At 34.3% G+C, this 24,721-nt stretch overlaps 1 protein-coding gene across 2 annotated transcripts; it reads left to right on the forward strand.

Annotated features, from left to right (window-relative positions):
• The first annotated feature begins 946 nt into the window (after positions 1-946).
• On the forward strand, positions 947-24,130 carry LOC125654575 (dnaJ homolog subfamily C member 2-like). Of its 2 annotated transcripts, XM_048884548.2 has the most exons (18): positions 947-1,148; positions 3,949-4,136; positions 5,142-5,217; positions 5,610-5,708; positions 7,084-7,228; positions 7,774-7,854; positions 8,853-8,918; positions 9,581-9,672; positions 10,044-10,165; positions 16,235-16,303; positions 16,526-16,606; positions 16,880-16,968; positions 17,127-17,196; positions 17,878-18,047; positions 19,754-19,851; positions 22,023-22,139; positions 22,646-22,824; positions 23,655-24,130. In XM_048884548.2, exons 1-18 carry the CDS (start codon positions 1,091-1,093, stop codon positions 23,715-23,717), a joined length of 1,863 nt encoding a protein of 620 aa, XP_048740505.2. In that variant the 5' UTR covers positions 947-1,090; the 3' UTR covers positions 23,718-24,130. The 2 variants fall into 2 exon arrangements, with proteins under 2 accessions (XP_048740505.2, XP_048740508.2); XM_048884551.2 differs by lacking the exons at positions 947-1,148; positions 3,949-4,136 and having other exon boundaries at positions 5,194-5,299.
• Positions 24,131-24,721: the final 591 nt, after the last annotated feature.

Below are 24,721 nucleotides of genomic sequence, written 5' to 3' on the forward strand. Positions count from 1 at the left end.
TGTATGTGATATTTTTAACAACTATTTCGTTAATGTGACAAAGGATATAGGAACAAACGATGTGCAGATAGATGCAAAACATTCAAGTGTTAGACAAATTGACACTATCATGAAAGATAAGGACTCACAACCACTATCCTTTAAACCGGTAAATGAATCTTTCATCATTGAACATGTAAACAAAATCAATATTAAGAAAGCTACAGGGGTAGATAATATATCACCCTTGCTATTAAGACTAGCCGTGCCATCTATAGCTAAACCATTAGCATGTCTTATAAATAAGGCCATAGAAAATTCAGTTTTCCCCGATTCATTAAAGAAAGCCAAAGTCTGTCCTATTCATAAGAAAAACAGCTGTCTAGACAAGGGAAACTATAGACCGGTCAGTGTTTTGCCAGCCATCTCAAAGCTCTTTGAAAGAGCCATCCATATACAGCTTTCTGAATATTTTGAATCTATATTTCATCCTTTCCTTGCTGCTTTTAGAACTGGGTATGGATATCAGTCCACCTTATCTAGGATCATGGAAGACTGGAAGAGAGCCTTGGATGAGAATAAGTATGTAGCCGCAATTCTTATGGATCTCTCTAAGGCTTTCGACTGTCTCCCCCATGATTTGCTTCTCTTAAAACTTAAACACTACGGTCTTGGAAATGAAGCCTTAACAGTCTGGTAATAAATCTATTGTACCAGACCGGTAAAGTAAAGGAAATGTGTAGAATGCAAAGACATGTATTTGCAGTATCACATTACACTGTTCAAAATCATCTTACTGAATACAGCATGCTAGTATATTACATATTTACACGCAGTATCATTGCTCTCATTAATTCAATTGATGCTGATATACAGTGGCTTTCATCATACGCGCATCGTTTTAGAAGACATCTCAAATCCATTCAGGCCTAACGTTTCGTCTTGACCGAGTTCACGTTATTAGAACTGCTGGTACTTTGATTTCCTATCGGTCGGTGGCGACTGGAATCAAGGGCAGACAACTACTTCCTGTACAAACTTTCTTCACATGGTTCTTTTGTGTTAATTTTTAAATTATTTTCATTGGAGTTCCTGAATCAGGAGGATAATCATGTTTCTTTTGCCTGCGGCAGACGATTCAACGACGTCTGTTGTAGCGCCATTATCAGGCAAGTAATAGACCGATTTCTTAATTATCCCAAGTCAGTCCGAAATTCCTCGGTATTGAGATGTTGTTTTTATTTTATCTATTCTTTGGTTTATTTGATTATTATTTGTTGTATAATGACCGAGATTCGGTTTTACTGTAGCATTTTGACTGATACCTTCACCGATGTCATATGTCAGTCAAAATATCCACAGGAGTCGGCAGTTTTAGCCATAAACTTTTAAAGATCTACAATTTAAACAACAATTAGTGAGCTGAGTGTACCGATGAGCTTCGGGGGTGTAGTTTTCTGGTTGTTGTATAGACCTTCATTGATAAAACTGCCAGCTCATGTGAAATATCACAGCTAGGGTTGGACTAATCTCGGCCGAGATTCGGCTCGGTTGGATATTTTGACTGACACCTATACCGAATCTCAATGCAGTCCTTCATTATTCATGTCTGGAAATTCGCATTCAGCTTCTGCCAGTTGAAGCACTTAGGAGACACTGTTATTCACTTCAGATAAATGATTTGGATGTTAACATGGTTAAATTAACTCTCTATCACTTTAATGCTGCATTGCATCTCGGCTGAGATTAGGGTTGGACACCTGTACTCGGTATTCATACCGTACCAAAGAGTTGTTAAAATGCTGTTTAATTTCATACACGTAGCATTATCGGTAATAGATCTAATTATTTGTTATTATTACAATGCATTCGATTGAATTTTACATTGTTCTTATAAGTTTCTGTTAGTTAACGGAATAAGGTCTTGTTTTGTAACTTGTAAGGCTTTCATTGCAGTTTTTTGGGACAGGCTCCCAATTCCTTTAAATTGGGAAATTGATTGGAATTTTTTTTTATCAGATTGGGAATCTATTATTTACCATACAATCACTCAAGTTTTTGTTTCAGTTAAAAGATTTTTTTCACTAAAAAGGTAATTTAAATTAAAGCCCAAGCTAGACTTTCACTCAGTTACATTCGTTCAGTAACAACAACTCCCAAATCCCCATCAAAGTATTTAAAGAGTAGAATAGAAATCTCAATTTTGCTGCATTTTGACAATAGGTGATCATTTGAGAAATGCATACTACTTGCATTGTCTCATCAATTTAGGGAATTTCTAGACATCAATTGAGAAATGTTTTGCTTATTTTCCAATTGGGAAAGGTCCTTTTATCAGACCCATTTTAGGGAGATTGATAGCCTTGACTTGTGAGTTCTCTTACTGTTTTGGACATTGCAAAGTGTCTTTAGTTTTTCTTAGCTATTAAAGATGTAGTGGTCAGCCGGGTTCGATCGCCGGTGGCCAGATAGCTCAGTTGGTAGAGCACCTGACTAGAGATTCAGGGGGCCCGGGTTCGAATTCTGGTCTGTTCTGTTTCATTTTCTCCCTTCCTGTTACATTTGGTGCCGTAGACCAGCTCCTGGAACTGACAGGTGAAAATGCCTGCCAGGGGATAAAGATCCTGGGTTGATGTCTTCAGGTGTGAAGACATTTAAGGAGGGTGGAATGTAGCAGTCAGCCGGGTTCGATCGCCGGTGGCCAGATAGCTCAGTTGGTAGAGCACCTGACTAGAGTTTCAGGGGGCCCGGGTTCGAATCCCGGTCTGGTCCGTTGCATTTTCCCCCCTTCTTGTTGCAAAGATTTTATCAAGATAAAAGAATGCCAGAAAAAATAAACCAGTTAAATGAGATTCCTGTATTATATGAAACTTTTCCTTTTAGTATCTGACATCATAATTGTTTGTAAACAACACGGATCCTGGAAACTGCAAAGCTGTTATTTGCCTTGTTGATTTCCCTATAATGTTTAAATAAAAAATACAGTTAAAGTTAAAGTCAGTCCAAATCCACATTTTGTTTTATGTAATGTAATGATAGGTTGAGTATCATTTAAAAGTATCATTATCATTTCAGAAACAGCCTTTACACTTCACTTTTTTAATACAAGCCCATAGGGCAAGTGAGAGTGCAAAATATGGTAGTCTAAATAAAATTTTACAAGCCCAAATGCTATGTCTAGATTGATTCAACATATTTAAAATTTCAATTTTAAATAATTTTATTGAGTATTACAATACAAGTTTAAGACAGCTCAAGCTCTCTTTCGTCTTTTAATTCTGTCATGTCACAGTGCATTTCTTCGGAATTCTCCAATTGTGATTCTTCTTCTTCTTTATCATCGCTCTCATCCTATTAAAGGTAAAACAAAGGTTTTCAACTAATGCTCACATATTCTGAATATCTGAAGCGGCCACTTTGTCGCTTTGTTTCCTTATGCTTCTTCTGAGCACCAATTTTCTTTTCCTCTGTATGAACGGTTCATTTCGCTGATTTTCTACCAGGAAACACACCCTCTTTATATTTTAGGGAATCTTAATTTCCACTGGAGATGTGTTACTGGCCCACTGGGCATTCAAGAACTTTAAAACTGTAAGAATTAGGCCTTCCATATTTCTTAGCACATGTTTCCCTTACAAGTGTAAGAATTATTTGATATATGCCTTGATCACTGTTGCCCTATCGTGTACTGAAAGTGTTACAGGACTTGTGTTATAGACATTTCCTGTTTACTGACATCAATGTTGTCACATTTTCTTAAATTATTTAAAACTGAATTATTTGAAATAGAATTATGATAAATAAGCTTTGGTTAGATTTCATTTGAACAATATAAAGAAACTTGCAATTCGTGATTTTATCCACTGGTGATTGGACTGGGAAGATATATCGATAAAATGGGGAATTGTCTGAATATAACTGAGGGTGAGTTGTTAAAGAATATAATTTTTTTATATTGAATACAAACAGCACCTGTCAAGGTCAGCTTTGAGCCTGCTGGACGCTGGTTTGAAGCGTTACGATTACGAAGACGAAACAAACATTCCCTGTCCCATCATTCCCTGCAGAGTTCCAGCAGCGAGGAGAGCGACAATGAAGAGATAGAGGAGGAAGATAATTCTGCTCTGTTGCAAGGCCTTGATCCAAAAGAATGGAAGGTAATAGTATAAATCATTATACTTTCATGTAAAATATTTGAATCTGATTGGTCGAGAGGCATTTGAAAAAACATACTGTTACCCTCTGAGAACAGAAAGCATGTGCTCCAGGGTGATAATATCTAGCAACAGGTAACAGTACTTGACAATGGGTGATATTATAAAAAATTATCACATGCGTCAAATTTAGGAGTGTACGGGTTCGCTGTAGATTGTTAGACGACGTCGTTTGAGCGTTTAATACCTGCATCGATATACAGAATATCGCCTGAAAGTGATCGATCAAATGTCAACAGATGAAAGTCTTTCTGCTTTGTTGCTTCTATAACATTCATTTCAGTATAATAAAACAAATATTGCATGTGGTTAAGGGTAACATTGAAAATTTTCACGCCTCGAGAAACCATTGTCAACTGAGGCGTAGCCTCGAGGTGGTTGTCATTTGTTTTCTCAGAGTGAAAATTTTCAATGTTACCCTCAACTACATGCAATATTTATATATTCTAAACTTATTTTTGAATTCATACAAAAACCCTTCATATGGAGGATATTAAAAAATAATTTTAGGAAAATTGTCATAAATGTTGTGTATGACCTATAGAATATGTGAAAATACTCTCTACCTATAAGTATACACAGAACTTCATTTCATATCTTCATATTGAACCAGTAGTATAGTACCGTAGTAAACCGATAGTGACTGTTTCTTTGTCAAATATTCCAAGACCTGGTTTATGAAAGGACTATTGATTGGCTTAGGTCCTAAGGTCTTGGTATCTAAGAAACAATATAGCTCAGATATTGTATGATTGTCTGTGAATTAACATCTTCTATTTCATTAACAAACATTACACACTGAAGTAATCAACTATTTCAGTTTTGATTTTACTTGTAAGCATTTATGTAAAATGGTGCCCTAGAACTTGATTAAGACTTCTTAATGTGGTGGGAACTACCGTACATGTGTATTTCATCAGAAATTAACTCCTCTAATTTGATTTTCAGCAACAAGACCACTATGCAGTGCTGGGGTTGAGTAATCTTAGATACAAAGCTACAGAAAACCAGATCAAAAAAGCTTGTAAGTCAACGCTGACCTGCTTATCATTCATAACTGAGTAATCTTAGATACAAGGCTACAGAAAACCAGATTAAAAAAGCTTGTAAGTCAACGCTGACCTGCCAATCATTCATAACTGAAACCTCTATCAATCTAATAATATCTATGAATACACAACTCATCAATTTCAGAAGCTTGCTGTAAATAATTTTGAGAATAGTTTCTAGTGTTTAGAGTTCAACAACAGAATGTTGTGTTTTTAAGACTGTGATAAGTTTCAGTGATATTTCCGTGTGTGATTGCAGATATCTTTAAGAATGTAAAAAGTTTCAGTATTACAGATAACTTGAAGATGGTACTAAGTTTGAGTGATATTACCGTGAGTTAAGTTGTAAGTTTCTGTGTGATTACAGATAAATGTATGGTATTAAAACACCATCCAGACAAGAGGAAAGCGAGAGGTCTGAAGGTTGGCGATGGAGAGGACGATTATTTCACTTGTATAACTAGAGGTAACATATTTAGATATGATGTCATGAACAGTGAATATTCAATATTCTCTACATACATGTAGATATGGGATTTATTTCAAGACTGGGACATGATTTTTTTTATTACTTGTAATTTCGTGAGTTCAAAACACAAGTGAAAATATCAAAAGAGTGAAATGAAATCTAGAAAGTTGAATTTTCTGTATGTTAGATATTTTTAAATTTTCGCAGTGAGTATCGTTAAGCATTGGACTTTGTCTTGCCACCAGTGACCTTAATCAACCAGATACATTTCTGTAGACAGTCTTTAACAAACCAAGTATTAGTAACTTTGTTTATTACATTTTCACCAGAGACAATTATTCACCCCCCGTTTTATTTTTGCTCCTTTCGCCTCATCAGTGAACGAATTTAAGACTGGGCAAAACTGATTTTTCTTTTATATCTCTTTAAACATTACTGTGTGTGGTATAACGGTGTATATTATATCTCTTTAAACATTACTGTGTGTGGTATAACGGTGTATTTTATATCTCTTTAAACATTACTGTGTGTGGTATAACGGTGTATTTTATATCTCTTTAAACATTACTGTGTGTGGTATAACGGTGTATTTTATATCTCTTTAAACATTACTGTGTGTGGTATAACAGTGTATATTATATCTCATTAAACATTACTGTGTGTGGTGTAACGGTGTATTTTATATCTCTTTAAACATTACTGTGTGTGGTGTAACGGTGTATTTTATATCTCTTTAAACATTACTGTGTGTGGTATAACGGTGTATTTTATATCTCTTTAAACATTACTGTGTGTGGTATAACGGTGTATTTTATATCTCTTTAAACATTACTGTGTGTGGTATAACAGTGTATATTATATCTCTTTAAACATTACTGTGTGTGGTATAACGGTGTATTTCATTAAGTATGGCCAACTTCCTTTGGTGTATATCATTCACTGCTGAAAATATGATGAACATTTTTCAGCGTTTTATTTATAACCAATGTGACGATTAGTTTTATAGAGAAACATTGATGTGCAGAAAGTTTCTTTGGATGCGTCATATTTTTATCAGCGGGCACACATACATGTACCTGTTATTGTTGCAAATCATACACATGAGTGATCAACAATGATGGTTTTTTCATGGTCCAGTAAAAATCCACATTTGTTTTAGAAGTATCTTAGTTACACCCACAAATCTCAACCTTCAAGGGTTTCTTATTATCAATCCACAACAACCTTAATATTCGTGTAATGCCAATAGTGTACCGGTAGGTTTATTAATTGTGCTGGTAGAGATTTGATATTGAAGACAGCCACATCTGAAGATTTTTAAATATTGAATAATTGTATGTCTCATGAACAATTGTATGTTTATTTTACAAAGCTTATGAAATTCTGGGAAACAAATCAAAACGTCGATCGTATGACAGTGTGGATCCACAGTTCGATGACGATGTGCCGTCCAATGATGAGGAATCAAAGAAAAAATTCTTTACAGTGTTTGGCCCGGTCTTTGACAGAAATTCTAGGTATACATACATTTCAAATTCTGCAAGGGGCAGGCTGTATATATAGTAACAATGTCTTACCAATTTCAAGACAATCTCAAATAAGTTATTACTTGGGAGAAGGAGATACAAAGTAAAGTTACAGTGATGTTACATATGTAGAGGTCCTGTTGACTATGTCGTTCAGTTGTTAAATGTAGTTCTTTCATTACTGCCGTATCTTCTCGCCCCTGGAGAGGGTTTTTTTTTTTTTTTGAGTTATTGCAGATTGCATTTGTTCACTCTGACTCAATAATGGGAGAAATTCTGATAGATTCTGCAACACCTGCTTCCTAGTTACCAGTTCTTCTCCAACACTTTTTTTGATCCCAAAGGACAAGCCATGCATTGTTTGTGAATTGTAGAAAATAAATTTGATTTTGAAAGAAAAACTCCAAGTAACTTATAAATATTGTGGACCCTGTATGAAATATGGTGGATTCATGTTTGGAGTATTTTTGTAGATGGTCGTTTGACTTTCTATGAATAGGAAGTACAGTGGATTCATGTTTGGAGTATTTTTGTAGATGGTCCAACAAAAGGACAGTGCCCAGTCTAGGGACGGACTCCACATCCATAGAGGACGTCAACAGATTCTACACGTTCTGGTAAGATTCTATGCGTTCTGGTAAGTTCTACACGTTCTGGTAAGATTCTACACGTTCTGGTAAGACTCTACACGTTCTGGTTCTGGTAAGATTCTGCACATTCTGGTAAGACTCTACACGTTCTGGTAAGATTCTACACGTTCTGGTAAGACTCTACACGTTCTGGTAAGACTCTACACGTTCTAGTAAGATTCTACACGTTCTAGTAAGATTCTACATGTTCTGGCAAGATTCTACACGTTCTGGTAAGACTCTACACGTTCTGGTAAGATTCTACACGTTCTGGTTCTGGTAAGATTCTACACATTCTGGTAAGATTCTACACGTTCTGGTAAGATTCTACACATTCTGGTTCTGGTAAGGTTCTACACGTTCTGGTTCTGGTAAGATTCTACACGTTCTGGTAAGATTCTCCACGTTCTGGTAAGTTCTACACGTTCTGGTAAGATTCTCCACGTTCTGATAAGATTTTACACGTTCTGGTAAGGGAACTGACAAACTTACATTCTGTGCTCTCGGGTAAGGGAAATGGACATCATGTGAATTTCTCTGTTTTCTAATGAGGGAAATGGACATCATGTGAATTTCTCTGTTTTCTAATGAGGGAAATTGACATCATGTGAATTTCTCTTTTGACATCTTGTAAATTTCTCTGTTTTGACATCATGTGAAGGAGAAATAGACATCTTGTGATTTCAACAATTATTAGATAAACAAACTGTTTTCTTATAATGGAAATTGATGACATCTTGTGAATTGTATGCTCTATAGTATAAAGGGAAATTGACCTCTCTAAAAGGGGATCTCTCCCAGCAACAGACCATTGTAAAGGTTAATTTTTGTTGTTTAACAGACCCTTGTAAAGGTTAATTCTTTGTTGTGTAACAGACCCTTGTAAAGGTTAATTCTTTGTTGTTTAACAGACCCTTGTAAAGGTTATAATTCTTTCTTTATTATTTCTGTTCGTTTATTCCCTGGTGTTACTTCCCGTATTACAGGTATGATTTTGATTCATGGAGAGAATATTCCTATTTAGATGAAGAGGAAAAAGAAAAGGGAGAGAAGTAAGTATCAAGCATTCACTTTTACGTACTATCAACTGATTAACTTTGTGTAGTAATACATGTAGAGACTGTAAATTACCAAGTATGGATACATACAATGATATTTACGTTTTCAATGTTTTTGTTTTTTATGTCTCTACAAATTGTAATGATGCTAGATATTTCCTCTGAACGTGCTGAAGTCATAAACAATGCACAAATGAATACAGAAACTACTTGATGAATATCGTACGTCTATTTTAATGGCTCGGAATTCTATCAAAAATGAAAGTAGAATGTAAAAGCATATGTATGTATCAAAAATAAACTTTCAAATAAATACAAGAGGGTATGTAAATCATTATACATGTAGTTTATTATTCATATGTTGGTATAATACTGATACTGTCCATTTACTTGCATATATACATGATTAACAATTCATATATGTATGTACTTGTTTCCCCAACGTGCTGCATCCACATGCAGTATGCAGTCTATGTAACCTGTAGTTAATGTTGTAAACTTTCTTTCTTTTTTGAATTTCCTTCTTTATAAAATGTCTTCCTGTTATGCCCTCTGGGCCCAAAATTGGAATAAAACTTATCTTATCTTATCTTATCTTTACTGTGACACTTCATGCCAGTATACTTCAACAGAATCAATACTTGAATTGTTTGCAGTCGTGAAGAAAGAAGATGGATAGAAAAACAGAATAAAGCAGCCAGACAGAGGTTAAAAAAAGAGGAAATGGCTCGAATCCGACAGTTAGTAGGTCAGTAACTCAAACTGTAATACCATTGTCATACAGAAATCTAGTTTTTCTCTTTTTTTTAAATACCTGATGAAGGTATATATGTGTGTATTTTTTTTTTTTTTTTTTTTAATTTTTAATTATTTTTTTTTAAAGATCTTATAAATGTGAAGTGTTAATTTACATTGACAAAGATGTATCTTAATCAGCGAAATTTTACATATGTGTACATAGCATTTCTCCGATTTTCTTACCTGAAATCTTGTTTATGTTTTAAAGCAAAAATTTTATATCACAATCAACTGTTCGTTATAATAGTATATTGATCCTTCAATAATGTCAGCTGTAGCTGATATCTTCAAGTCTCTATTTCTGGTTGTTTTTTTCAACAGACAACGCTTATGCTTGCGACCCTCGTATAATTCGTTATCGGGAAGAAGAAAAGGAAAAAAAGGAAGCTCAAAAACGTGCCAAAAAAGAAGCAGCTCGACAGAAAGCTCTGGAGGAGGAAAGGGTAGGTTTTATGTGGAGTCAGATGATGGGGGGGGGGGGGGGGGGGGGGGGGACAACAAGGAGAGGACTGGTTATAGAAAGGCAGAAAGAAGATGAAAGGCGTCAAAGAAAGATGACAAGAAAAGGATAGTTTCCTGAAGTGCTGTATATATGTACTTATTTTAAATACATTCATATTTTAGTTCTGAGACAAGGGGGATAACTTGTACTGAAATGTGAAATTCGCTACATATTATTTGTTAACATACACGTCAGAAGTCAACACTGAAAAATGGCTGTTAATTCATGATTACCGTATATACTCGCCTATAAGTCGGTCCGCCTATAAGTCGGTTGTATTTTTTAAGGTTATTTTGTAGGAATTTGCCATTGACCCGCTTATAAGTCAGTACAAATTTTTGTCAGAATAGGTTGATAATTTCAAGTCAATGCTCTAGTGTTTTTACCTGTTTCAATAAATATTTTGAGAAATTAATAATTATGAGGTGCTCAATATCCAAGTCATATCTGTTTGGGGTTTAAACACAACCCTTGATCTATTATGGGCAATGATCCCTTGTTTACCTAAGCAATTATGGTCTCCTAATTACCAGTACCTGACACCATGTTTACTTAGTGGCATGTGCCTCATGAAAACTGTTATTGTGGGATTCCAGTATAATTCATTGTATCAACATTAGAGTTTTTAAGAGTCAAGAATGATGATCTAAATTAGCTGTTAACAATATTCAATCTTTTATGAAATATATTTCAGCCGGTATGCATATGAATATTTCAATATCAAATTGGGTTCGCAATTCAATTTTACCGATAAACGATAGATTAGCTGAATTAAAAGTATTAGTTACCGGTATGTAAATAATTTTTAACTAGATAAAAATATGTAAATACTTGTACTTTATACATAATTTTAAAATAGATAAACAATACAATATGTCTAGTATAAATGAAAAGAAAAAAAGATCTTGAAAATATACGAAATCATAAGGTCAATGGTTGTATGGTACGTTCCCGGGCTAAGTGGATAAATGAAGGAGAAAAGCCATCTAATTATTTTCTCAACCTAGAGAATCGCCATTTTACAAATAAAATCATTCCAAAAGTAATAATTGTAGAAAATGATGTACAAAGAGAAATAATCAAACAAGAAGACATTCTGATGGAGGTGGAAAATTTTTATAGAAACTTATATTCGAGTAATAGAAATATAAATGAAAAAGCCGATGGTAAAATATCTGATATATTAAAGGATTTTAGTGTTCCTAAGCTATCTGATGGAGAGAAAAAATCAATAGAAGGATATATTACTCACAAAGAAGCATCTATAATCTTAAAGGATATGTCAAATAACAAAAGCCCTGGTAGTGATGGCTTCACAGCTGAATTCTTTAAAATTTTCTGGAAAAAAATTGGATTTTTAGCTCTTCTGAGCCAAAGGCTCAAAGAGCTAATGCTATGGCCATTTGTGCGGTGTGCGTAAACTTTTTAGAAAAAGGGCTATAACTCAAGAACCCCTTGGCCAATTTCTTTCAAATTTGGTACAGGGTATCATTGGCCCAAGGGCTTTCATACATACTAAATAAAGGGATGTGACCCTTTAACAAGGGGAGATAATCAGGAAAATACAAACAAAAGTAGTGGTTGCTAAAAAATCTTCTTCTCAAGAACCACAGGGCAGATTATCACCAAACTTACACATAAGGATGAGGATATGTTGTAGATTAAAAATTGTTCAAGGCATTACCCTGGGGCAAAGGGCGTGGTCTCAATGTCACTTCAAAGTTGACCTAAATTTAAATTTTTTTTTAAATTCCTTAAATCTTAGATATTTTAGCCATTATAAGGACTAGGATCATCAAATTTTGACAGTTGATGCATCTTAGGACCTTGTGTCAAGTTGTCTCAAAAGTAGGTCACGGTGACCTACTTTTTGAATTTTGCAGGTATTTATTTTAAAATTAATTTTGATGCATATCTTGGACACTTTGAAGCCTATGATCATCAAAACTTGTCAGTTGGTGGATCATGGGACTTTGAAATGCGTCAACTGAAAAATAGGTCACCGTGACCTACTTTCTGAATTTTATGGCTTATCATTTATAGATATATTTTAAGTTGTTATTTCAAATACCGAGAGGTTTAGAATCATCAAATCTTGTAAGTTGATGCATCTTGAGGCCTTGAAACATATTTATAAAAAAGTAGGTCACAGTGACCTACTTTTTGAATTTTGTAGATATTCAAATTTCACATTTTCAATTTTAGATGCATATTTTGGGCACTGTAAAACCTAGGATCATCAAACTTTGTCAGTTGATGCGTCTTCGTCTTCGGTTTGTGTCGACCAAAAAGTAGGTCACCGTGACCTACTTTTGGTATTTGACAGCTAAATTACTATATTTCAGACACTATTTGACCTACAATCATCAAACTTTAACAGTTGATGCATCTTGAGTCAACGGAGTGTGTCGACCAAAAAGTAGGTCACCTTGACCTACTTTTGGAATTTGACGGCTATATTTATATATTCAGATACTATTTGACCTACAGTCATCAAACTTTGTCAGTTGATGGGTCTTGCATGTTCGAAGGGTTTCGACCAAAAAGTAGGTCAACTTGACCTACTTTTGGAATTGGACACCTATATTTATATATTTCAGATACTATTTGACCTACAGTCATCAAACTTTGTCAGTTGATGCGTCTTGCATGTTCAAAGGGTGTTGACCAAAAAGTAGGTCACCTTGACCTACTTTTGGAATTGGACGGCTATATTTCAATATTCAGATACTAATTGGCTTAAAATCATCAAACTTTGTCAGTTGATATTTCTTGGGTTCTCAAAATGTGTAAACCAAAAAGTAGGTCACATTGATCTACTTTTTTTGAATTCTTAGGATTTAACTAAAGATTTAGAATACTAAGAGGCTAAGAATAGAAATGGTGGGGTTGTACAATTTATCAGAAGAGCGATTCTAGGCCCTTGGGCCTCTTGTTTGTCGTGCGATCATTAAATTATGGATTTGACCAAGGAGAATTATCATCAACACAAAAACAAGGAATTATAACTTGCATACCCAAAGAGGGAAAATCAAAATTCTCTCTAAACAACTGGAGACCAATTTCTCTTCTCAATGTTACATATAAAATTGGGTCAGGCTGTATAGCAAGAAGAATAAAAACTGTGCTTAGTAAAATTATTAGTAATGATCAAACAGGTTTCATACCTGGAAGGTACATAGGAGAAAACAGTAGATTAATATATGATCTAATGAATCATACAGAAACAAATCATATTCCTGGAGTGTTAGTTATGATAGATTTTGAAAAAGCCTTTGATTCTGTTTCTTGGAAATTTATAAAAGATACTTTGCAATACTTTAATTTTGGACCTTATTTCTGTAGTTGGATTACAACATTTCACTATAATGCGGTTTCATGTGTGACACAAGCAGGCTTTTTATCTAATTTCTTTAAACTAGGACGTGGTTGTAGGCAAGGGGACCCACTATCACCTTACATATTCTTATTATGCGCTGAAATTTTGGCTATAAAAATTAAAAATAACAGAAGTATAAAGGGAATTCTAATCAATAACACAGAATATCTAATGTCACAGTACGCAGATGATACATCCATTATCCTTGACGGATCGGAGGTTTCATTGAGAGAAACCTTGAAAGAACTTGATGAATTTTATAAATTATCTGGTCTCAAAATTAACCGAGATAAAACTCAGATTGCATGGATAGGAAGTAAAAAATATTCAGATGAAAGATTATGTTCTGATATGAATTTCAAATGGACAACTCAATTTAAACTACTAGGAATCCATTATGATGTGGATTTAAATAAAATTTTGAAATTGAACTATGACAAAAAACTTGTGAAGATTAAGTCAATTATTGACCAGTGGAGTAAACGAAAGTTGACTCCAATTGGGAAAATAACTCTAGTGAAATCACTCCTAATTTCACAACTAAATCATTTATTTATTGCCTTACCAAACCCAAAGAATGCTTTCATAAAAGAACTTAATACTATTTTATTTGAATTTGTCTGGAATTCAAAATCTGATAAAATTAAAAGAAAAGTTGCCACACAAAAGTATGCATATGGGGGACTAAAAATGGTTGATCTAGATTGTTATATCAAAGGACTAAAGTCGACTTGGATAAGGAGATTGGTTATGGAGGACAACTCAAAATGGAAAAGTCTCCTTAGAAATAATGTAAACTTGGACAAATTAATAAATACAGGTTCAGACTATATCTTACAGATAGTTGAAAATGTAAAAAATGACTTTTGGAAAGATGTCATGGTGGCTTTTAAGGAAATTCAAGAAAAAGTTGTCATTAAATCTTGGGAGGACTATATGAGCCAACCTTTATGGAATAATCATAAGTTCAAGATAGAAAGTCAGTCCATCTTCTATAAAACATGGTATGATAAAGGAATAAAAAATGTATATAATCTACTTGACGAAAATGGAGAAATTATAAATTTTAAAATATTTAAAGACAGATTTAACCTACAAATGAATTTTTTAACATATATGGGTATAACACAAGTAGTAGCCACAGATATGAAAAAGTATAACTTTACAAATAAAGCATCTGTGCAAACACCCCTTATTCCCTTGAATATCAAACTATTTGTTTTAACAAAGAAAGGGTCGAAACCTATGTATGATACTCTCAATAAATCAGATGCTATACCCACAGGAAAAAAGAAATGGAGTAGATATTTCATTACCTCTGATAACCAATGGAAGGCAATCTTTTACCTGCCATTCTTGACTACATTGGATTCTAAATTATTATGGTTTCAATACAGAGTTAACCACCACATTTTAACTACTAATAGCTATATGTACAAATTAGGTAGAGTAGATTCTAAACTATGTACCTTTTGTGATAGGGAAGACGAAACAATTTACCATTTACTTTGGGATTGTCCAAAAGTACAACAATTATTATCAGAATTTATCAGATATTGCAATTCAAAGGAGATTGAAATAGAATTTGATGTCAAAACTTTTATATTTGGTGATACAAAACAAAAACATTTCAGGTCATACAATGCATTACTTATAATAATCAAAAAATATATATATAGGAATAGATGTCAAAAAAATCAGCTAACACTTAAAGCCCTTATAAATGATTGGAAACAATTGTATCAAATCAACCTGGATAGTTATAAGGAAAGAAATGAATTAGATAAATTTAAAATGGACTGGGAAAAATGGTCTCCATTAGTCAATTGACTCCCTCCTCCCTCTCTCTCTCTCTCTCTCTCTCTCTCTCTCTCTCTCTCTCTCTCTCTCTCTCTCTTCTCTCTCTCATAAAAAGAAAATGAACATTATAATATATATATGTACGCTTAAATATATTCATATTCTTTTGTATATACTTTTGTGCAAATGTATGTCGATTGAGTGAAATAAAAAAAAAAAAAAAAAAAAAAAATATGTCTAGTATTTGTGAACAATAATCATTTGTGTGGTAGTCCATGATAATCGTTGCATAAAAAACACTACATTACATCGCCTAGAAAAATACCAATCTTCTTAGGACACGCCTATAAGTCGGACATAGAGTTTTGGACCAAAAATTGACTCCCAAAAATCCGACTTATAGGCGAGTATATACGGTACACCAATCAGTGCATCAAATTTAACTGTACTGAATCTTCAATATGAAATACTGGTAAGTGATTATATACTGTGCCTGGGTTTGGTGAACCCAAAGTTTTAATCAAAAGGAGGGAATTAAAAGTGGGAATCTTTCAAAATTATCTCTAAAGAGTACTATAGGGCTACAGGATTTTTTGTCAAAAGCATGTATGTGCAACATTTGTTTTAAATGTAGACCCCCAAAGGGGCAGAAAAATGTATTATTAGGAAAATTATGAATTGATATCCGTGTTCATGTTGTACAAGTAGGTTCCTTCTGACACAAAATTAATCTCTGTTCTCATTGAGTAGGGTGAATCAACCTCTTCTGCAAAAATCCAAATTCTGGCCTTTACAAAATTTAAGATGACTCACTGAGATTTTTTTTCACAGATAAAACAGGAGGCTTTAGAGGAGGAGAGAAAGAAAAAAGAAAAAGAAGAGGAAGAAGCCAAAGCACAGGTTTGTAGTGAATAATTTGTATGAAATCACTACTGATGTAATGCCCCTCTGGGGGTATGATAACAATCATTTCCATCACTCTTATTGATTCAGTAGTGGTTTGCATTAATTTGAATATCACTGGTGTATTTTTCTTACTTACAACCCAATAATTAGTATGAATGTGATACACATTTCTACTTGATGATAATACATGTATTTTCTTTCACTGCCTTTAAATAGGCTGCAATTGTCAAGAAAGAAAAAGAAGCCCAGAAAAAGTTACTGAAGAAAGAACGCAAAGCACTCAGAACCGTGGCAAAGGTTTGTACTTCAGGGAAATGTGGATTATATAAAATCTCAGATTAGGTGTCACTACTGGCAGATGTCTTGTGTACTTCAGGGAAATGTGGATTATATAAAATCTCAGATTAGATGTCACTACTGGCAGATGTCTTGTGTACTTCAGGGAAATGTGGATTATATAAAATCTCAGATTACATGTAGATGTCACTACTGACAGATGTCTTGTGTGCTTTTCATGAGACAAAATATCTTCAACAAACATGCATTAAATTTTTATGATTTTTTTTTTAGGATAAGAACTATTTTGCTGAAACAGAGGATGAGAAAGTAACCAACATGGCAGATGTTGAAAGAATAGCAGACCAACTCTCACTGCTCAGGTGAAAAAACGGTCACAGTATTCACAAGCCCAAGCTCGCAAAACTTTGGGAAATGAGGACTGGTGTTAAATTTTATTTTGGAAAACTTTGAATAAGTGTGACAATATCTTGTAACACAATGAAATGTTTTTAGGTGTTCTTGATCTGTTTTGTGACAGGTTACAGACACTGAATGAAGCGATGGCTGAGGGAGAAGGCAGTAATGCTAAGGAGGCATTCCTCCAAGTGGTCAGTATCACTGTATTACTAGAATTTTTATTGTGTGCAACTTCAAACACTATAATGGATGACTGCGTATACCTTTCTACTAAGTCCACATTCCGTGATTTTGCTTTTCATTTCATGCACTCCCTAGAAAAATAAGGGCACCCTTATTCGTGCCAATCCAGGTGGTATTTGTTTTTTCATTACCAAGCAATCCCTTAAAGATCAGTTCTGCTTGCTTCTAAATTATTTTGGCCATTTTGTTGACCTCTGTCGCCTTGATCTGAAACATTTTCGGGAAACATTTCTATCTTGCCTAAATTTGCTGATTTTAACATTGCATAGGACACTACAAGTTGATTTTTAATTGATAACACAGGACCCTATATGTTGTTTTTTAATTGATAACATTTGACACTACATGTTGTTTTTTATTTGATAACACAGGATGTTGGAACACATAAACTGCTGCAGGGTTCGGTTTCCTTCATGCACAAGGCATTTTGACATGAACAATTAGAATTTTGTTTGTAACAAGTTCAAGATCATTTATGTAGGTGAAGGTCAAATTTTCAACTACTGAGCTTGGCCATGCAATGTGTAAACAAATGCATCTCCTTGTAGAAAATTAATAATATATATCAATGCTACATAGATGTTACATGAAAACCACAACTAAAGCCATTGTTGAAAAATTGATTTTAGGTACAAGAATTGAACAAAGAAATAGAAGAGGAAAAACAGAGACACCTGGAGGCACTACAGAAGCAGAAAGGGGGAGATAACTCACAAAGTTCAAAGAAGACCTGGTTGGAGACAGAAATTCAATGTTTGATTAAAGCAGTCAATCTGTTCCCAGCAGGCACTAAGGAGAGGTACAAGATCTCACAATACATTTGCAATGAACACTGTATACCAGGAGATTTTTGCCCCTGATTTATCTTAACCAGTGTCGTCCTCATCCTGAGGAGCAAATTTAGATTTACAAATTTTTCATTTAAGATACATGCATTTGAATTAATTCTGTGAAGTGAATGATTTTCATGGATGGGTAATTTTTGTTGTCATGTGCACATCATAGATGGGTTGTATTATGGTGCAGTGTGTCCGTCTGTCAGTCTGTGAGTGAGATAAGACCAGTACTTGTAGGGTTAGGATCATCAAACTTAGTGCACTTGTTCCCAATGATTAGAGAAAGAAGCCAATCGCTTTTCAAGGTCAAGGTCAAATTTTGATAGGCACAAAACGACATTGGAACAGTGCCAATAAGGGTAGAGTTTTCAAACTGCATACACTTATTCAAACATCATAGACAAGGTGTGTTATGGTGTGGTGCAGTTTTTCTGTGTCTGTCTGTTCATCCATCATCGCCTTGTGCGAAGGAGAAAACTAGTACTAATCAGCTAATAACCCCATGCAATGAAGTTGTGGAGGGTATAATATAATCATGAAGGAAAAACAGTACTTACAAACTTGATATACATGCTCCCCATGGTGTTGGTGCCAGTTCTGCTTTATTGGAGTGAAATCTTTCTTCAAATTGATGTGTAACAAAGCCAGATTAGAACTTAACATTTTATCCGAATTCCAATATCAGAGATATTGTTGAAAGAACACAACCAGAGCCAGAGGCCAAAGAATGGTTTATTTGGATGTCAATCAGTTCTTTGATTACTACTGTATTTCTGAATATATAACTGTAATTTTGAATATATTGGATGGGCGTATTATTCAGTATGAGTGTTGATCTTGCTTACATAGCGAGAACATGAACATGAATTATATTCCTCCATGAACAAGGGAAATATCATAATTATAGTTATAAATGGCAAACTCTGCAACCTCAAGACATTATATTCTCAAATCTTCAAAATTTGGCTTCAAGAAAAGAAAGATCTCACTGTGTGGGTGTGTGTTTATTTCTGTGAGTTTGTTCTTTTTATATTTTAAAGTAATTCCACCCTCCTGTGATGTCATCAGATTTTGCAAAATCAATGATTTATTTAGATTATGTATGATATGAACATAAATTTTGTTGGAGTCTTTTCCTATAGTTATTGTAAAAAATCTTGTTAAAAATAGAATATTTCAAAAGTCTAAGTTATAGATGAATAATCAATGATACGTTTCAAAATATTGAATCCAAGGGCAATAACTCAGTTTCTATTGATTTCTTTATCAAGTCTATTATGCGATGATTTCCTGTATTTTTTACAGACATTTTGTATATTTTTGTGAAGATACAGTTTCATGAAATTGTTATGAATGCTATTATATCGTCATAACCACTTTGTATGGAATTTTAATAACACTAGTTAAGGAAAATTGCAATTTTCTGACGGTGATATAGGATTCTGTTTATGTACGTCTCACATCTTAAAAAGTGTGATGACCTATGTATTTTGTTTGATAATTTGTTAGTTTTAACTCTAATGAGTGGAAATAAATACACATTTTAAACTTGTATCAGATAAAACTGCGAGTATGGAGTTACCTTAAAATGATCTCACTATGGGTGTGTGTTTATTTCTGTGAGTTTGTTCTTTTTATATTTTAAAATGATATCTCTGTTGCTTCTCAGGTGGGAAGTGATTGCCAGTTTCATCCAACAGCATGTCCCAAACAGCAACAAGAATGCGAAAGATGTCCTTAGCAAGACAAAAGAACTGCAGAAAGATGGTGAGGTGGCAATTCATTCTGTAAATGTCCAAAAAATCAATTCATTCTGTAAATGTCCAAAAAATCAATTCATTCTGTAAATGTCCAAAAAATACAGCAATTCATTCTGTAAATGTTCAAAAAAATCAATTCATTCTGTAAATGTCCAAAAAATCAATTCATTCTGTAAATGTCCAAAAAATACAGCAATTCATTCTGTAAATGTCCAAAAAAATCAATTCATTCTGTAAATGTCCAAAAAAAAAATACAGCAATTCATTCTGTAAATGTCCAAAAAATCATTTCATTCTATAAATGTCCAAAAAATCAATTCATTCTGTAAATGTCCAAAAAATCAATTCATTCTGTAAATGTCCAAAAAATACAGCAATTCATTCTGTAAATGTCCAAAAAAAAATTACAGCAATTCATTCTGTAAATGTCAAAATTCTTTCTGTAAATGTCAAAAAAAATCAATTCGTCCAAAAAATACAGCATTCATTCCGTAAATGTCCAGGAACTATACGCCTTTGTTATTGATGCATCAATATGCACTGTATATACACTGTAGATGTACATGTGTGTAGATGACAGTTTAATCTGTTGTTCTGAATACTGTATATACATTGTAGATGTGTGTAGATGACAGTTTAATCTGTTGTTCTGAATACTGTATATACATTGTAGATGTGTGTAGATGACAGTTTAATCTGTTATTCTGAATACTGTATATACATTGTACATGTGTGTAGATGACAGTTTAATCTGTTGTTCTGAATACTGTATATACATTGTAGATGTGTGTAGATGACAGTTTAATCTGTTGTTCTGAATACTGTATATACATTGTAGATGTGTGTAGATGACAGTTTAATCTGTTATTCTGAATACTGTATATACATTGTAGATGTGTGTAGATGACAGTTTAATCTGTTGTTCTGAATACTGTATATACATTGTAGATGTGTGTAGATGACAGTTTAATCTGTTGTTCTGAATACTGTATATACATTGTAGATGTGTGTAGATGACAGTTTAATCTGTTGTTCTGAATACTGTATATACATTGTAGATGTGTGTAGATGACAGTTTAATCTGTTGTTCTGAATACTGTAGATTCTTAATAGCAAGGAATTGATACAGTATCTGTATAAAATTGTGACAGTCTGTCTTTGCGGATACTAAAATCTTGCATTCATATGTGTTGCTAATCCTATTATTAGAGTTCAATTTGTGAAATTGGTATGAAAGTTACTTCATAAAATGTAGACTCAAGTTTGTTCCCACAATGTCAAGAGCTGACATATGATAGGCGGTTTGAAATTCACATAGATATATGCAGGAAAACTCTTGGAAATCTTTTCAAGAACTGCAAGGCTACAATATTTTTTAGCTCTCCTGAGCCGAAGAGTAGTGTTCCTAGCTCATGTACAGTATATGTGTTTCATGTTATGTTAGAAAATAATTTCATCACCTGTCATGTAATAAACATATTTTTATTATTGTAAAATATGTTTTGTCCACCCTATAGCACTAAAATGTGGTCGGAGCTAATAATGAAACCTGTACAATATCATCAATTATTATATAGCTAATAAATAGTCTAGTATAAAATCTGCGTAAAATCTAGAGAATGTTAGCATTCAATATCCTGAGAATTTATTGAACGCTAAATTTACATTGCGTAAATTGTATGCGCCCGAAACATTCCGAGTATGAGCGTTCAATATTGACGTTACCGTAACAACGTAAACAAGCCAAAATGGCAGACGACGGTCCTCCGAATCTGACAGAGCCGGTATTTGATATTTACTTAAGCAAAATGTTTTACTGTACATAAATTATTATGTCCCTATTTACAAAATCAGTTTGCTTCATGCATTAATAACGGGTTAAATATTGCTCACTGCCAATATTGATGTATTGTCGTCTATTTTGGAGTAGTTTGAGTGAAAAGGGATATGATTTAACAACTAAATACTTTAGCTATATAATAAAAGGGTTATTGAACTTATATAGGTGAATATTGGCACTCGTTGGCTTTCAAAATGCACTCGCAAGCTCGTCCATTTTACAGCCAACTCGTGCCAATATTCACCAATATAAGTTCAATAACCCTATAATGTCGTATCAGAAATCAGTTAGCTGTCAGATCACGATATTAAACTGTGATTTAATGATTTTTATTTCAGACTTTTTCCTAAAGCAAAATGCAGACAAGAAAGCGTTTGAGAATTTTGAGAAAAAGTTGAAAACTGCACATGTACAAGCCAAACCTAAAGAGGGCGTAGTGAGCGAAAGGTTTGAGAGTAAGTATTGTGAGGATAGGTGTATGTAGCAGAAGTCTAGGATACTTAATCGGCGTTTTATCTTTGATATTTCACATGAGTATTCCTTGTGACAAGACCTTTCCATGGGTACCAACATTGTTGACGTTTGATTTTGACCTACTTTTAAAAAATTTGACATTGGTCATAACTTCTAAATGGTAAATATTAGAGCATTCCTATTGCACATGAGCATTTATTGTGACAATATCTTTCTATTGGTACAAAGATATTTGTCCTTGTGATCATGGCCATTTTTGGAATTGGCCATTATCGGGGGCATTTGTGTTTCACAAACACATCTTGTTTCTGTCTAGATAAAGCACTACTGTATATTAAAGTTTATTTACTTACTAATATTTATTCAATTTCCCACTACTAGAAGTCTGATGATAAACAAAGTTATGTTAATAAGTAATCGCTTTAGAAAGAAAATGTAGAACAGAAAATTTGTGTGAGGAATTTCATAAAGATATCCACATCTGCAGGTGTTGGAGAGCAGCAAGTGAGAGAGGCGGGGACAAACCCTGCCCCGTGGTCCCCCGAGGAGCAGAAACTCCTGGAGCAGGCCCTGAAGACGTACCCCGCCAGCACCGCGGACCGGTGGGACAGAATCAGCGATTGTATCTCCAGCCGAAGTAAAAAGGACTGCATGAAACGTTACAAGGTCAGTACATCCAACAAACTTACATTTTGTCAAAATAATATGCAATCGTTCTGCAGTATTCATGACAATTATTTCAAAGCACTAGCCCTTTAGCATTTATCACTAACCTAATTGAAATTCTACACAGCAATTTTGCTTTCCCAACAAAAAATCTGGTAGCCAGGGTCATTGGGCTAGTAGTGAATACTGATTCTAAGTCGTGTCTAGGGTGGTCCAATGGCACGTTGGAGCTTATTGTTAGGTCTTGAATAGTGTTCCGACCCTGTGAGTCTCCAGTCTGTGTAAACAAGTTGACTTGAGTGGTGGGCGTTGTGACCCATGGCTTTTTATTGAGAATTCAGTCAGTCAGAGGGTCGGAATTGTAAACAAGTTGACTTGAGTGGTGGGCGTTGTGGCCCTTGGCTTTTTATTGAGAATTCAGTCAGTCAGAGGGTTAGGATTGAATTATACATAGGACTATTCTGTTCATTATTATGAGGAGTTTTGTTACATTTCACTGTTAAACCCATGATTTTAAAAATGGAAAAGCGATGTTTGAAATTTGATGAATATACAACACTACTGTAGGTGAAGAACTGAACTAGTGTGTTACATTCAGCGATATTACTGAACTAGTGTGTTACATTCAGCGATATTACTGAACTTGTGTGTTACATTCAGTGATATCACTGAACTTGTATGTTACATTCAGCGATATGACTGAACTTGTGTGTTACATTCAGCGATATCACTGAACTAGTGTGTTACATTCAGCGATATTACTGAACTAGTGTGTTACATTCACTGAGAACTTGCTATTCCAAATATTGAATTCCTTTCTGTGATTGTAGGAACTGGTGGAAATGGTGAAAGCAAAGAAAGCAGCGCAAGATGCCGCCGCAAAGAAAAAATAACACGAATGGAGCCTAGGGGCTGAGGAGATGTAAGCGTAGAGCTGTGGAAGGTTCCACTATCGATTACGGACTGCAAGGACTTGATTTGGTTTGGTGCTCAGTTGAGTTGAGGAAAATAACATTGCAGATATCCACATGTAAATAACATCCACTCGCTCAAACATAAAGGATCTGATTAGGGATTTGATTCTAGACAGGACTAGGGATTTCAGGCAGTGCTGTTTTGGGGGGCTATGGCCTCTGATACTTGCTATGGATGGTAGAGATATGACAGACACGTGAAGGAATCATAGGTGCGGTGTTTCCTCGCTTCTCGTTACCACGGTCGCAGTCTGTGATACCAGTTGTTTTATTAACATCATTGCTGTTAAACAGTATTTACATTTGCCCAATAAAAACTGTATAAAAATTTCCATATTGTGATACTCCTTATTTTAAAATAAGTATAATGAATGGCAGACAAACCTTTAGAATTATTGAGACCTTCAAACTTCCAAGTGGTGGTAATTCATGGCCCCTGCATCAGGGAACCCGGCCTGAAGGTTATAAACTTTTATCGTACTCATACACAAACTCAGCCATTTTTGTTTTGGGTATAACCCGGAGCAAGCTTTGAAACATACTCGAAAGATCTTGAGCATGTATTCCATTTGAGTGTGAGAATGATTTTATAAAAGTTTTATAACCTTCACCTTTGAGTTTGTGTACGATTTAGAGAACATAGTTTGAGTCTGAGTTTGAGAATGTGCTCAAAAAAGTTTTATAACTTCCAGGCCTGGTGCTAGGATTGGGGTCAAAACCTTAAAACATTTAGCAATCTTTAAAAATCCTCTTTATTTAGGGACATCAGTAGGCAAACTGTATAACCATGAGGTGAAATTCATGGCCACTGGGTCAGGGATACTGTTGCTAGGATGGTGCTCTCTTATTGAAAATGTATCAATTCTTTAAAATTCTTTTTTACCTCTGCACTGCTGGGGGAAAAAAAAGAAGAACTCTATGCA

This window comes from Ostrea edulis, chromosome 7, assembly GCF_947568905.1.
Source record: "Ostrea edulis chromosome 7, xbOstEdul1.1, whole genome shotgun sequence".
Taxonomy (NCBI): domain Eukaryota; kingdom Metazoa; phylum Mollusca; class Bivalvia; order Ostreida; family Ostreidae; genus Ostrea; species Ostrea edulis.

What these genes read in the sequence shown, in the direction of transcription:
- LOC125654575 (XM_048884548.2), top strand. Translation starts at nt 1,091, where the DNA reads ATGTTTCTTTTGCCTGCGGCAGACGATTCAACGACGTCTGTTGTAGCG. An exon ending in TTTCACTTGTATAACTAGAG is followed by an intron (nt 5,709 to 7,083) that starts GTAACATATTTA and finishes TATTTTACAAAG; the next exon opens with CTTATGAAATTCTGGGAAAC. An exon ending in ACTGCATGAAACGTTACAAG is followed by an intron (nt 22,825 to 23,654) that starts GTCAGTACATCC and finishes CTGTGATTGTAG; the next exon opens with GAACTGGTGGAAATGGTGAA.